We start from the raw sequence: 15,264 nt of genomic DNA on the forward strand, positions 1-15,264 counted from the left end.
CCAATCGCTCAGTTATATGGCAGCTATAGGATATAGTCGGCCGATCCTTATGAAACTTCTAAGGTCGGATTGATTGGCCAAAAATAAAACCCATAGAAAATCCCAACTTCCTAACTTTACAAACACCAAAGTTATGGCATTTCTGATCAATCAGTTATAAGGCAGCTATAGGATATAGTCGACCGATCCTTATGAAATTTGGTACAACGGATTGATTGCCCAAATATAAAACCCATAAGAAATCCTAACTTCCTAACTTTAAAAATACCAAAGTTTTGGCCTTTCCGATCGTTCAGTTATATGGCAGCTATAGGATATAGTCGGCCGATCCGGCTCGTTCCGACTTATTTACTACCTGCAATAGAAAGACAACTTTTGGGAAAGTTTCAAGCAGATATCTTTAAAACTGAGGGACTAGTTTGCGTAGAAACGGACGGACGGACGGACAGACGGACGGACAGACGGACATGGCTAGATCGACTCTCCTGGTGATGCTGATCAAGAATATATATACTTTATAGGGTCGGAAATGTCTCCTTCACTGCGTTGCAAACTTTTGACTGAAATTATAATACCCTCTGCAAGGGTATAAAAATGGGCAACGAATTAGAGATAGTAATGTAAAATGGGCTAGTGCGAGCAGCTAGAGACCACCTGAAATTATCAAATGAAGAACAGAGCTGCCAGAGCTTCGGTTTAATATATGTTCTGGGTTATCTGTTAATCGAAATGATTTTACTCAACAGAAAACACGTATTAAAGCATTTTAGTTTATAAAACTGTTTTTTGATTATTATACTCCTGTTTCAGCATCGTTTGCGCAGTCAAAGTGCTGCCATTCTTTTGTTTTAAAGACTAATTTTATTTATTTATTTAAACTAAATCGTCTCTTTCCGATTTTCTAATATATTTAATGAAATAATGTGAAGAATTTACTGCATATATTCTAAGAACTGAAAAAGACAAAAACTATAGACCGACTAAAGACAGACTGTCGCGGTTGATTTTTTATATTAAATTTATTTATTTTATTAAAATCGAATTTTCCTGATTTTTTAATAAATTGAGATAGTCTACTGTCTACGAATGCCAATTTCTTAAGGTGTTCTATCGGCGTTGCCAGTTGACATGTATTAAACTAAGCCACTGCTAACCAACTGTTACTCGGCTGTTAACCTTACTGTTAACCAGACTTTCGCCTGTTTTGATGTGTTGGGATTTACCCAATCAGATTTTCGTTTTACTGTAACAGGTTCCCACCCCGCTTTCCACGGGTTCGCCTGCATCCGGGGACGGAGACCCAGACCGCATGATTCAGTCACGACCAGTTGGATCGCAAACTAGAAAAATATGAGTGGCGCCGACACCACAGTAGCCGAGGAACTGGCCCAAAATCAGGCGAATGGAAACAGGACCAGGTCGCGATCCCATTTGGATAACACAATTGCCATCCGATTGATGCCGCTGCCAGTGCGCCACCAAGTATGTGCCCACCTGGACGCCCTGGATGTGTGGAAACAGTTGGCAACAGCTGCAAATTTTTATCCGGACCAAGTGGAGCAGATCAGCACCCAGAGGCAGCGAGGTCGCTCAGCCTCCAATGAATTCCTCAACATTTGGGGCGGCCAGTACAATCACACGGTTCAAACTTTGTTTGCTTTGTTTAAAAAGTGAGTCAGAATAAGATAAGAAACGCAGTGACCCCAAGAATGACACTACATCCGGTTTTAGATTGAAGCTCCACTGCCATGCGGATAATTAAAGACTATGTGAGCGAGGGTCTGCACAGGTATATTCCTAGGAGCGTGCCCACCATCAGCGATATGCGAGCACCGGTCGATCCTAGTGCCAGGGTGGACAATGGCCCACCATTTCCCTCCTCCTCGGGCGTCAGCAACTCGAACAACAATCGTACTAGCACCAAGGCAGAGGAAATCCCCAGCCTAGAGTCCCTCGGCAACATCCACATCAGCACGGTTGTGCGGGCAGCCGAGTCCCTGCTAAAGATCGATTATTCGGAGTTGGAGATGGCCACGGATAGCTGGCGTCCAGAAAATCGTTTGGGGGGGATTCGGCGTCGTGTACCGTGGAGAGTGGAAACAGCTGGACGTGGCCATCAAGGTGATGAACTCCAGTAATCCCAACATGGACCAGAAACAGGTGGAGCTGCAGCAGAGCTACACCGAGCTCAAGGCTCTGAACATTTTCCGGCACGAGAACATTGTGGCCCTATACGGTTATAGCATCAATGGGGAGAAGCCCTGCCTCGTTTACCAGCTGATGAGGGGTGGCTCCCTGGAGAACCGCCTGAGGGCGCACAAATCTCAGCGTCCCCTTCCAGCTCTTACCTGGCATCAGCGGTTCAGCATCAGCGTTGGCATAGCCAGGTGAGATTCCATGTTTCTATTTCCATTTTAAATTTCAACATTTATTTCCCATAGGGGCATTTGCTTTCTGCACACGGCACGGAACCCTCCGCTCATCCATGGCGACATAAAGCCGGCGAACATCCTGCTGGATCAGTGGCTGCAGCCCAAGATCGGTGATTTTGGGCTGGTCCGCGAGGGTCCCAAGTCCATTAACGCTGTTATGCAAGTAAAGGAAAAGTTCGGGACCCGGGCCTATCTGCCGCCAGAGTTCTGTAACTCAAACCAGCTCAGCACCGGCGTGGACGTCTATAGCTATGGCATTGTGCTGTTGGAAGTGTTTACCGGACGCCAGGTGACGGAGCGCCTGCCCAAGAATGATCTGCAGCAGGACCTACTGGTCTACGTCAAGCAGCATTCGAAGCATAACCGGGTGGAGCTGCTGGACAAGCACGTTGCCACACCGATGGGCGAGGAACTGGACATGTGCATGTGCGCCATCGATGTGGGAGTGAACTGCACTGCCCAGGATCGGAAGGATCGATTATCAATGAAAGATGTCCTCGTCCGTTTTGAGCCGTTCAGCAAATATTATTAATTGGTTTTCGTTTTTTTATTTTTTACTTATTAATGGCAAACTTTTAATGCTCGATTTTAGCAATCAATCCCAATGGTAAGGCATTCCGAATTTAAAAAAACACTTAAAGACTTATTGTTATACAAATAATGTAAATGCTTAAAAATATTTGATTAAAACTTTGTCCACTTAGTTGACAAAATCAGTTTTGTATTTTCGGGGGATTCAAAATTGGACTTTCGGTGACTTCATACTCAATCCTGCGACGTGCTCAGTAGAGTTACGTATTGATTTTTGCGTCATTTCGGTTATAACTATTTCAATTTTCGCAACACAAACGCAGCAAAATAATACCGTTTTTATTCGAGAAGATTTCCGGATTCCCTTGAAAACCATTTTTATAATTGTAGTTTTTAGCACGTGGTAAATTTCCCATTTGAAGTCGAGAACGACAAGCAACCAATGCGATACGAGCAATGAATTTGAAAAATTCGAAGTTTTACAAAAGGATCCAGGAACTGCGTCACTTCTCCAAGGAGAAGATTCGGAACAGCCGTGAGCAGCGGACGCGCGTCTCCCGCGCCTTGGACATGGCGCTCAGTGAGCAGCCGTGCTCGGACAGGGAGTGGTTCAGTTCGGAGCAATCGCCGAGGGCACTGCCTGCATCGCCCCGTCGTCGGGTAAAGAAGTTCCGGTGTCCGAAGAAGAAGGCTTCCGCCGGCAAGCAGATGGATGATCCATACTACCACCTCACTGGAGGACAGAGTTCGGGGGACCATAGTCCCGGGCCGGCGGAGGCCAAGCTCCAGGGCTTCATCCAGCTGAACAACACGACCTATCGGGTGGAGTGTCCGACTCGGGTGCTTAATCCGCCCAAGGTCAACGACGACGAACGATGTGCCAGGTGATCTCATTACACAACAGTTTTTAACAACATCTCCCAACTTAAAGTCATATATAATCCCAGCGAAACCAAGAGCACCATCTGCGTGTCCAACTCCCGGTACGCCATGATCGGCAAGATCTCAAAGACCCTGGGTTACAAGTTGGTCAAGGAATCCAAACTGTGGAACATCCTATGGTCGGATTCGTTTCCCGGCGTGGAGCTGTTCAAGAACATGAAGCGCTTCCAACAGATCAACCACTTTCCGGGCATGATCGAGATCTGTCGAAAGGATCTACTCTCGCGGAATCTTAATAGGATGCAGAAGCTTTTCCCGCAGGACTACAAGATCTTCCCCAAGACATGGATGCTGCCGGCGGAGTAAGTGCTGGCTATTATAAAAAACTCATAGTATTTAACTGATCTATTTCCAGCTACGGGGATGCTATGAACTACGCTCTTAACCACAAACGCACCTTTATCCTGAAACCAGATTCTGGAGCACAGGGACGTGGCATTTGGCTGACCAACGATTTAAAGACAATTGGTCCACATGAGCGCCTCATCTGCCAAACGTACATACACAGGGTAGCAAGGAGTACTTCTTGAAACTTATCTTTTGCTAATTTATCACCTTTTTAAGCCCCTCCTCATCGATGGCTACAAGTTCGACCTGCGGGTTTACACGCTGATCACGTCCGTGGATCCCCTGCGAATATTTGTGTACAACGAGGGATTAGCCCGATTTGCCACGAACAAGTACGTGGAGCCCACTCCCGGGAACTCCAATGATTTGTATATGCACCTGACCAACTATTCCGTGAACAAACGCAACTCGCACTACGAACTGTGCGATAACGACGACTGTGGGAGCAAAAGGAAACTCAGCGCTATTAACAACTGGATGAGGCGCCACAACTATGATGTGGAGGAATTCTGGAGCAACGTGGACGATGTGATCATCAAGACGGTGCTGAGTGCCTGGCCAGTGCTGAAGCACAACTACCATGCCTGCTTTCCGGGACACGACAAGATCCAGGCCTGCTTCGAGATACTCGGCTTTGACATCCTGGTGGACTGGAAACTGAAACCCTACATCCTGGAGGTGAACCACTCGCCCAGCTTTCATACCAACGAGCAGGTGGACCGGGAGGTGAAGCGGCCCCTCATCCGGGACACTTTAAACCTGGTCAGCACTGTGCTGGCGGACAAGAGGCAGATCCTCAAGGAAGATCGCAAGAGGGTCAAGCAGCGATTACTTAAGATCAGGGGGGAGCCGTAAGTCCTAGTTATATGGAGTTTAAGTGCTATTGCCAAAACCAGAGGATCGTTAACCCACATTTACAAAAATGATTCAAGGCATTTTCTTCAGATTCTTATTAACAAGTCTTTTTATAGTTTTATCATTTTGATTTCTCTTTTCCAGACCAGTTCAACGTCCTCGTCTTGGTGGCGGCCTATCCAAAGCCAAACTAGACATCAAAACGGGCAATCCAGAAGCCAACGGTAATGCCAATCCCGTCCAGATTGAGGTAGAGCCTGACGTTCTAGGACCACTAGCCCAACAGATCGCCTGGGAGGAGAGTCACTTGGGCAACTTCAGAAAGATTATGCCACCACCGGACTTAGAAAAGTTGGACTACTATTCACGATTCTATGCTCAGTCCAATCAGGTGTCCATATTCGCCGAGACGGCAGCCAGTAAAAAACGGGAGGATCTTGCCCGAAAAATGCGAATCCAGATCGAGGAGAAGAAGGCCAAGCAGCAACAGATGCTGAATGGAAAGTTCAAGCGGGAAGCCCGTAAGCGGCATACTGTGATGCTTCCGAGGGCGGTGCGCGAAAGGAACCGGATGAACCTCTTCCGGCTGCGGGAGAACTGGTCTCCGGGATTCATCTCGGATGCAGAGGAGCGGCTGCGCCACACTTGGTTACATATGCGCTCCGAGGCCATAAGAACAATGAAGATCACCGAGAATGTAAGCATAGTCATCACACTGCATCATATGATATCATATCATACCTTCATATGATATTTTCACAGATCTATAGCACTCTCTACGAAACCGGTCACTTAACAAACACGGATATGGTGGTCTATCCACATCTCTACCACAATCTGCAGCATGGTTTTGACATCAGGCAAAATCCCTGAGTGGATGCAGTTTTCCCCCAAAGTCCCACCAATCTTCACTCATCTTTTTCGAACTGCACAGTCTATACACAATCATAATGTGTTCTTAAATTTGTTATTCTTTAAATTTAAATTGCTGTCTGTCACAAAAAATATATCACTTTGGAACTTATAAAACAAAGAATTGCGTTTGAATTTCAAATTGGCGAGTCGTTGATTTATTTGCTTGCTGACCTAATTTCTGACTTTATTGGAGTGATTCTGATTCCCTTATGACTTTGTTCTGGTGTTTCTGGAATGTTTATTTTGGCGCTCATTTATAATTCATTCTAAGCTAAGAGGTTTCTAGCATTTTTTATTATTCTACACTTCCATTAACAAATCTTTACATTTAAAACCAAATATTTGAATATCCAGTATAGTTAGTTGAGGTAATCTACAATATTATCTCCATTAAACATTATCAACTACGTTTTTCTTATAAGCCTTAACCGAAAATAAAAACAATTCATATTTTCGTCAGCGCCTAGAATTTGATTTTAAATGTTTTCAATACCATCAATGAATGGTGTTAGTTTCGTAAATCAAATTAAAATGTCTTCGGATTAAAACAAAGTGTATTTCGAATACAGAGCAGTATTTATTCGTGTTTAGATTGGAATCGCGTCTGGCTGGTTGGACAGTTGCTTTTCATATTGATCCCCACCAAAGCATACGTATTGCATGTATATTTGGCAGCCTGCCCGGCAAACAAATATCATAAACATTTGCCCCATTGCGAGGCGAGAGTACCGAGATCGAGAATCCGGCATTTTGAGAGAATTCCGCTGCGATTGAGATTTTTGAATGGCGATGCTGAGCACTGAGTTCAGTCGGTCCAAGGAGCACGCCCCGGGCAGTCGCTCATTAAATTTGGAATAAATATTTAGAAATCCGTTATTATAATCCCTTTACAATTTTCCCCAAATATTTGCGGCATGTTTAAAGTGTCGCAGGAGATGCGTTTAAATACGCAGACCGCCTCCTCCACCTCCACCTCCAATCCAAATGGGAGTGGCCTGGAGGGCAATAGTCCGGAGGAAGGCGGTATTTTTGGACGCTACCAGCGCACGCCCGATGCGGGTGAGTACCGCCGATGAGGAAGTGAACATCGATCCAGCTATTTATACACTTTTCCCCCACTCTCCAGACGCCTATCCCGCGGAACCGCCACGGGTCTATGTGGCTCCCGAGTTGACCGATGCCGGCAAGGTGCAGCTGCTCCATTTTCCCAGCGGAGCACTGAGGGTCAACAGCTCGGTGGGATTCATCATCAAGCGGAACGGGGTCAAGGGAAATTTTGAGGTGCGCGTCGAGGGTCCCAGTGGACAACCCATCCAACCTGTCCAGCAGCAGCAGTTGGATCCGGAGCGGTTCCAGATCGATTGCCAATTGGTTGCAGGAGCGGGCCTCTACAAAGTCCACATCAAGTGCAATTCCGTGACTTTGCCCCGCTCCCCATTCATCATTGTGGCCATTGCTGGGACTCCAGAATCCATTGAAGGGAAACCACCGAATACATCAGGTATGCTTTTGTTTGTATAGATCTATTTATATTACTATATTATTTATGTAATTACATTATTTGGTCAATATTTTGCCTGGACATATGTATAACCAAATTTTTGAAAATCTTTTGAATTTAAATTTCTGAAATAACAAGAATTTACGGTTTTTTTTTATTTATTATTATTTAAAACAGTAAGCTATGTTTTTTGTTGTTATAAGTTAGGCAAGAATACTGCCTTATTTAATTAAAAAACGTATTCATAGATACAAACTGCATGAGTTTTAAACTTTAAATTTAATGAGTAAATTTCCCTTCTGGGATTGAAACATATGTTTTAATGATGCATGATTTCGGTATTAAGCTCTCATTTATTTGGAACCCAAACCTATATACCACATTTAAAATGATTGACTCTTCATATATTTTGTTTTTCCCCTTTTCCTGTTAGTGCCCATCTTGGATTCCGATGCCAGCAAAGTGCAGAGTCGTGGCCTGGGCCTCACCCATGTCAGTCTTGTCGAGCGCAACGAATTCACAGTGGACTGCAGCCAGGCGGGGAGCAACATGCTCCTTGTGGGCGTCCTGGGACAACGAGGTCCTTCTGAGGAGGTGGTGGTCAAGCACCTGGGTCGAAGTATCCACCGGATAACCTACCGGGTGTGCGATCCCGGCGATTATATCCTTGTAGTCAAGTGGGGTGAGCAACATATTCCGGGTTCCCCGTTTAGTCTAAGCGCCGAATAGGGTAAGATGTAAATGTGTCTGTAGAAAGCTGACCTTGATTTAAAGCTACCACCGTCCTACGCATAATCCTAAGTCCCACCTTTGGGCGATGTGCACTTTAATGATGATTACCTAAACATTGTGGATAGTATGAGCAGGTTCTTTGTTGTTCTGCCCGTCGCTAATGACGTTCGCATTTGAAAACTGAATCTGTCTTCGCCTCCCAACCTAATGATGATGACCGGCAAATATAGGTAAACTGTATGTAGGAACAAATAGCCATATCAACAGCTGCCGTAGATTTAAAGAAAGTAGAGCTTATCAAAAATGTACACGAAAACAAATAAGTTCATGTAAGAGATTTATATTATAAGAAATTATAGTTTGTAATAAAATCCAACGAAATGCAAGCTAAAATTGTTTTTTTAATATTTTGATCGCATTTTATTAAATAATAAATAAATTAATATATATATTTTTTTTTAAAATGTTACTTTAATTTTCGAAAATGAAATTGGATATTTTTAGATGTTTATAGCTGTATAACTGTTTACATAAATAAGAGGAGTCGCGGGGTTAATGCTGAGTTTTCTTGATGATGATGATGACAAATTCATTTTCTATTCTTAAACGACATGTGCTGAGTAATGTTAAAGCTAAAAGTATGAAAAACTATTTAAGGTTTTATACAATTTACAACACCCTTTAAGGACTAACAGTAAAAAATATACAAGAAATTTGTATTAATTATTATTATTACTTAAGTAATAACTTGTAGCTTTGAAGCTAAAACTATTTTATGTGTTTAATGCATATAAACTTTAAATTACTTCAAACCAGGAAAACATTATTGATTTTGATTATCCACAAACCAAACTAAATTAAATAAGGACTTATAGTAGCTATTCCTTTAAAATCAAACCTAAATTCTTATTAAACTATCATAAGCTACATATGTACATATGTACATACATACATATGTACAAATACATATTTTTAGACAGGTCCCCAAATAAACGTGCAAATATCTAGTGACCTTGTTTTTGGGTTCCCGCCTTCTCCTAACTTTTTCTTCTTCCGCCTTGCCCCGCCCCCACCTTCGCGCCTTTGCAACAAGGCGATGTGCAATTTAATGATGATTACCTTACCCCAAAGCCAAAATGACGACTGTGTGGCAGCCACATTATCATTTTTTGTTATTTAGCCCGCTAATGACGTTCGCATTTGGGAGCTGCTGTCGTTGTTGTTGCCCGCACAACCTAATGATGATGATGATGACCGGCAAATACGTGTTGGTGCGACTGTGTGTGTGTAAGTTTGTGTGTGCATTATGCTCCAACCAAATCGTTTGTTGGAAAGGGAAGGTTATATGGTAAGAAAGGAGGGGGCTGATAATAATGATGATGAGCGATGAAATGCGTTTGCATTGTGGCGCCCTAACGAGCCGAGATTGGAGCATAAGAAAAGCGCCAGATGACTGTGCTGTGGCAAAGGAATATTTTCCCTATTCTATTAAAAAAAAATAACATTTTCAATTTCCCACCTTTGGCGCATTTAAAGCCCCAACGTATTTCTTTCGCCAGTCTGGCAACGCCGCAGTACCAGTCACACTCTAGCTGCACCGCTCACACCTTGTTGCTCTTGGAAGTGTTGCTATCTCGTTCCAGAACATCATTATAGAGTATAGAGTCGATGGCGAGAGCTGCGCAGCGTTGGAGCTACACAACAACTACGTTTTTCGTGTGTGTTTCCCTCTTAAAGATAATTAAAATTTAATTATTTGACTTATTATTAAGTTTTGTGCCCCCGCTATTGGCGTTGCTGTTGTTGTTGGTGGTGCATAGAGAGGAAGAGCGTAACAATAGAACGCAATCAACGCAAGAAAATCGGGTGTGTGATTGTGAGTGTGTGTATCTAAAGCGAAGGGAAAAGTGTGCGTGTGTATTCGAGAAAAGTAACATCTTCCCCCGCAAATTACATAGGCTCCCCTTTCCTCCAAGATCCGAGGCGTCGCAGTCGGCGTCGGCAGAGCATCTCATCCGCATCTTCACTTGTATACTTGAATTACCGCTTCACTTCGATTCCAACCTTCGCCGCATCCACTTCGCAGTCTATCTTTTTCTGCTGATTGCAATTTACAACTCGTTTTGCTCCCACTATTAATATTTGTTTACCGTTTACCGTTCTGTGTGCATTACGTATGTATGCGGGAGAAGCTGAGCTGTGTCATTGAGTGTGTGTGTGCCGGCTTAATGATAACTGAAAGATAGAAAAAAGATAAAGTCAAGTGTACCGACTATGAGATACCCGCTACGGAGTACAGATATTAAAAAATGTGTTGCCTACCTAAATGGATTTTTTATGGGTATTATTAAAAACACTCATATATGGTAACTATCTATAAACTGAAGCAATTTTAGTCAAGAATTACCTCTTTCAAAAACAATATACATATATATATGTATGTATATACACATTTATGTTACCTGTCATGAAATTTTTAGATTTAAACAAAAATTTCGTATTCAACACAAGATAAAAAAATCTTTCTTTAGCATTAACATAATGAGTGCTAATCGACTTTCCTGTTAATGCTAATCAAGATATATACTCGTTATGGTGTTTTATTTGCTACTTACTTTTGTCCGACCTAGAATACCCTGAATAAATCAAATACCCGGTAAAATCAGCAATTATAATGCCATCATTATAAAAGGGGCAGGCACGTCTTATTGCTTGTTTGGGGCGGATTAGGTGGCGTATTATATGACAGGAACCTCTCACAGCTTAACAAGTTAATTACAATTTTATTGCATAAATCATCATATAAACCATATGTTTAATTATATATTATAACTTTGTGGGGCAAATTCCCAAATATAAAAACATTAATACATATGTTTATTTAATATTTTTTGGTAGTAAGCAATGAAAGTATCATATTTGACTAATCTTTGGCATATTGGTCAACAATAAATTTAAACAGCCACGAAACTTATTCCAGAAAACATTTCACTGTTCTTCAGACTTAATCATCCTCACTAATATTGTTTATTTATTTTGTATAAACTAAACTAAATCTTAGCAAGTCAAGTAAGAGCAAAGTATTTAGCTATAATAATTATTCTTAGTTTAGGGTAATAAGTATTGTTAATATAAACTTCGCATTTCAATAATATAACAATGCCTGTAGAAATTAATTGATTATTTGTTATATCTGTTTTCTTTAAATTTTTCAGGAGTGGATCCGTGTTCACTATGACAGTCTAATAGATAAACCGCTTCATGTCCTGCTTCAGCTGGCAAACGAAGTTTGTCGGGCAAACCTAGTTGTCGGCAGTAAGACCCATGTGAAATGCCTGTGAGTGTTCTTCGACTCAACCGTTTTTCCTAAGATAATAACCCATATTTCCCGCTCCGACAGTATGAAAAATTCAACAAAAAGCGCCGACAATGGGAGGATAGTGGTGTGCTAGAGCTTATCAAACTATGGAAAGTCTGCGCCTATGAGCTGCGCACCATCAAACGCAATGGCCATCTCTATGTGGCAATGGCCAAGCAGCTAACCTCGCTGGGCGTCCCTGTAACAGCACTAGAGGTTCACTTCAAAGTCAACAATCTCACGCAGCGCTACCGACAGGAGCAGAAGACCTTCGAGACCACGGGCATAATCAGCACCTGGAAGTTCTATAGTCAAGTGGATGATGTATTCAAGAGTCTGGCCGCGCACACCGGTTACAAGTGGGTCAAGAATATGTGAAAAGCTAATATAAATTATCAACAAATTCATTATTTTATTTAAACAAAACTCACTTCTATCTCTATTCTTCCGCAGAGACAAACGCATGACGAGTGCATCCAATACTAGCAGTTTACCATCTACATCCGAGTCTCCAGTGTGGAAAAATCCAATGTCTCAGCAAGAGTTTAATAGCAACAATACGGAGGGGTTCTATAAGTAAGCTCATAAAAGATCCCACCTTCTCGTCAGTTTCAGAAACTAATGATTGTTTTTTACAGGACCGAGTACGGAATGCACCGGCACTTTATGGACCACTCCCAACCGCCGCCCAATGCAGGCAGCGTGGACAACTTTATGGCCTCCTCGGCGGCCGTGGCTGCGGTGGCTGCCGCTGCCTCGGCCCGCCTGGCAGATAACAACATGGATCAGCAAATGAACGCGGCTGCTGGAGGAAGCGGAGCTAGCGGCGGCGGCGGGGGCAACACCAACGGAGGCGTGGCCAACTACCAGAAGATCAAGAAGTCGCACGAGGACTATGATAAGTTCGTGGACATTGTGAAGAACATCGTGGACACCCATAAGAGCACTCCCGATAAAGTGGACACGTTCGGCGACTTCATCAAGTCGTACATGAAGCGCTGGCCGGAACGGCTGCAGGACGAGGCCATCAACCACATCACCAACTATGTGATCGTCAAGAACATGGAGCACAGCATGGTCAGCAGCCACAACCCCGAGGGTGTCAACAACCGACAATAACAATACAAGCAGGAGCCCAACAACTGAACGAGTTGTTGGACGAGGCAGCTCCAGGAACCAGGCACTGAAGGCGAAGTTAGTGAGATGGCAGGCGAGGATTACTTAAGGTGGCACGCAGTTACTTAACCGCATCTGAGTTGCAGCCAAGTTCATTGGACCCACACGGCATACAGTATTTTTTGTATAGTTAAAATATACATTGGAGTTTTAGTTCTCGGCGATCGCTTCCTCAGTACAGAGTTGACTTCAGTATTGGGGGAGCAAGATCAATCGTACATAGAGATCCTAGCGAGTACATTACATTTAGACACCATTTCCTACTGTTAGCTGTAAACTATTATACATAAATTAATAAATGCTTTAACGATTATTTATGAACGGTAGAGAGGATACATTTTCTTTAGGGAGCCAAATATTTACCAAGAACAACTCGGCGTCTGGAGTAAATATACATAAATAAAATAGTACTTATTTTATAATTTTAATACAATATTTCTTATTATCATTACACATTCATATCAGGTCAGATTCGTTGGACTTGACACGCCACACTGTTGAACATGTTGGCCGCCTTTCCCGGAGCAGAGGGCGCAACCAGGAACCGTGCGAAAGTGCCGCCCTTCTTGTCCGACAGACGTCCTGGATTGATCACCAGACAATCGCTAACCAGGCGGATGAAGTGCCGCTGGTCGCCGGGCAGGATGAGTACATTTGGCAGCTGCTTAATCTGGGCGTACTTGAGCGCCAGCTGGGAATCGTAGGCCATGTCCTCGTCCGCGGGCGGATACAATGGATAGAAAGAGCCCTGGTGGAACAAGTGGTTTATGGCCCGGTGCATCCGCTCGCCGGCATTGGCTGCGAACTCGTAGCTCAGCAGATGATCCACCACATCGGTAGACGTAACGCCCAGTGTGATTCCATCCAGATCTACCAGCGATGGATCGGGTAGCATGTGCAGATTGGGATAGGTCTTGCGGAGAGTGGGCGGCGGGGTTGGATAGACAGAATGCACCATGGCGTCCTTCTGACTGCTGACCACCAGCACTGTGGTGTGGATCCCAACCGCCTCCATTATTCCACCGATCATCTTTTCGAAGAACGAGTCGAAGGTCTCAGCTAGCTCGCCGACGATCTTGTGATCCGCATCGAGAAAGGGACCTGTGAGCACCAGTACATCGGGTCTGTGCTCCTTGATGTACTTCAGCAGGTCGTGCAGCGGTTCGTAAAACAGATCCGTGCTGTCTGTGAAGGGTCCAGCGGCTACCACGAACTGAAGCTCTCTGTCCACTTTAAGAGGAGTGGGTGGCGTCAGTTTTCGTTCTGTGTAAATCTCCTCTACGACAAAGGACTTGCCCTTGGGTATGAATCCCTTGGCGAGCACCACCTGGCCGGGAAAGATGCTGGCTGACCTTATCCTGGAGAAGTTTAGTGAGAGAAAGTTGTCCTCAACCTCATCTGTAGAATCATCTATAACAGCCAAAAAGGCGGAATGAGCATCTAGCGGGCCATCATCTTCTGAATGGACCATCCCCACCGCATGGAGGCCACCTGCTGCTTGCAGAGCCTGCTTGTCGTGCGGATACCAACTGCACTCGGCCGCTGCTGCTGCTCCGAGTTTCTTATCCACCAGCGCCCGTCCGGTGTCCTCGACGCGGTCGTGCAGGTCATCACACCGCTCGGCCAGCAGGTCGTTCATGTAGCCGAGATTGGCGAGGGTTAGCGGGGCGTCTTTGTGGAGCAGTTTTTGGGTTACAGGCAACTGGTGCTCCATTTGCGACTGCCAGCTGGAGCCAGCCAGGAGTTTGGGGTGTCCGAAAGAGTCCACAATGTCACCTGGTTTACCTGCCACCAAGGAGCTTGGCGTTCCAACCGCTGTATTCCTCTTGGCGGATTGAGGTGTGTAGCTGGCGGGGCTAAAGAGCACTCCGCCTTTAAGGTTGGAAGTTCGACCCGAATTCTTTTTTGCCTTGGGCGTGTGCATTGCAGAGGAGTCTGCAACTGACTCGCTGACATAGTCGTCGATCATGGGATCGTCTTCCATCACTCCATAGGTGGCCAGCGAGCTTGCCTCCAGGACAGAGGATGCAGCATAGGACGTGGCCTTTTGCGCGGATGCCTTGGAGCCCATTTTGTCCTTCCGCAGCTGCAGCACCTTGCGCTCGAAGTCACCCAGGTTATCCAGCGCAGGATCTTCGCCATGGAGGTGCGACAAACTGAACGCCATCCACTGCTCCACGAACTCGGTGGCGTCGTGGACGTTGTACGATATGGCCAGCTCCATGCACCTGTCGAGCACCGCCTCCGCGGGCTCCACGCCCATCTCGTCGAACTGCTGCTTTAATTCCACGTCCATTCGATTAGCTTTATTCGGTTTCGCGTGCTGGTTTCGTAAATAAACACCAGCAAATTATTTTTGGCGGCAAAAAATATGCTGAGCGTTGCCAGACCTTATGTAAATTGTTTAAAATGGAACTAACGTGTTTTTAATAATAAGTTTAAATTACGAATTAAATAAATTATTTAAGTTAATT

General features: G+C 44.3%; 4 protein-coding genes and 1 pseudogene across 6 annotated transcripts; 4 read left to right on the forward strand and 1 right to left on the reverse strand.

Annotated features, from left to right (window-relative positions):
• The first annotated feature begins 1,182 nt into the window (after positions 1–1,182).
• Positions 1,183–3,145, forward strand: LOC108050309 (annotated as a pseudogene).
• Positions 3,146–3,229: 84 nt separating this feature from the next.
• On the forward strand, positions 3,230–6,125 carry LOC108050307 (tubulin polyglutamylase TTLL13-like). Its single transcript, XM_017131933.2, has 6 exons — positions 3,230–3,847; positions 3,911–4,207; positions 4,261–4,414; positions 4,470–5,104; positions 5,253–5,805; positions 5,871–6,125. The coding sequence occupies exons 1-6, from the start codon at positions 3,420–3,422 to the stop codon at positions 5,979–5,981; spliced, it is 2,178 nt and encodes a 725-aa protein (XP_016987422.1). The 5' UTR covers positions 3,230–3,419; the 3' UTR covers positions 5,982–6,125.
• A 722-nt stretch (positions 6,126–6,847) lies between these two features.
• Positions 6,848–8,682, forward strand: LOC108050256 (filamin-A). Its single transcript, XM_017131827.1, has 3 exons — positions 6,848–7,082; positions 7,150–7,524; positions 7,958–8,682. The coding sequence occupies exons 1-3, from the start codon at positions 6,938–6,940 to the stop codon at positions 8,251–8,253; spliced, it is 816 nt and encodes a 271-aa protein (XP_016987316.1). The 5' UTR covers positions 6,848–6,937; the 3' UTR covers positions 8,254–8,682.
• A 1,215-nt stretch (positions 8,683–9,897) lies between these two features.
• Positions 9,898–13,116, forward strand: LOC108050304. 3 transcript variants are annotated; one of them, XM_017131928.2, is made up of 5 exons: positions 9,898–9,974; positions 11,472–11,593; positions 11,657–11,973; positions 12,068–12,190; positions 12,253–13,116. In XM_017131928.2, exons 2-5 carry the CDS (start codon positions 11,588–11,590, stop codon positions 12,731–12,733), a joined length of 927 nt encoding a protein of 308 aa, XP_016987417.1. In that variant the 5' UTR covers positions 9,898–9,974; positions 11,472–11,587; the 3' UTR covers positions 12,734–13,116. The 3 variants fall into 3 exon arrangements, with proteins under 3 accessions (XP_016987417.1, XP_016987418.1, XP_016987419.1); XM_017131929.2 differs by lacking the exon at positions 9,898–9,974 and adding an exon at positions 10,151–10,622; XM_017131930.2 differs by lacking the exon at positions 9,898–9,974 and adding an exon at positions 10,151–10,597.
• On the reverse strand, positions 13,090–15,171 carry LOC108050303 (DNA polymerase alpha subunit B). The gene has a single exon (XM_017131927.2). It carries the CDS (start codon positions 15,084–15,086, stop codon positions 13,257–13,259), a length of 1,830 nt encoding a protein of 609 aa, XP_016987416.2. The 5' UTR covers positions 15,087–15,171; the 3' UTR covers positions 13,090–13,256.
• Between the last annotated feature and the right edge of the window lie 93 nt (positions 15,172–15,264).

Source organism: Drosophila rhopaloa, unplaced genomic scaffold (assembly GCF_018152115.1).
Source record: "Drosophila rhopaloa isolate 14029-0021.01 unplaced genomic scaffold, ASM1815211v1 contig_178, whole genome shotgun sequence".
In the NCBI taxonomy this organism is placed as follows: domain Eukaryota; kingdom Metazoa; phylum Arthropoda; class Insecta; order Diptera; family Drosophilidae; genus Drosophila; species Drosophila rhopaloa.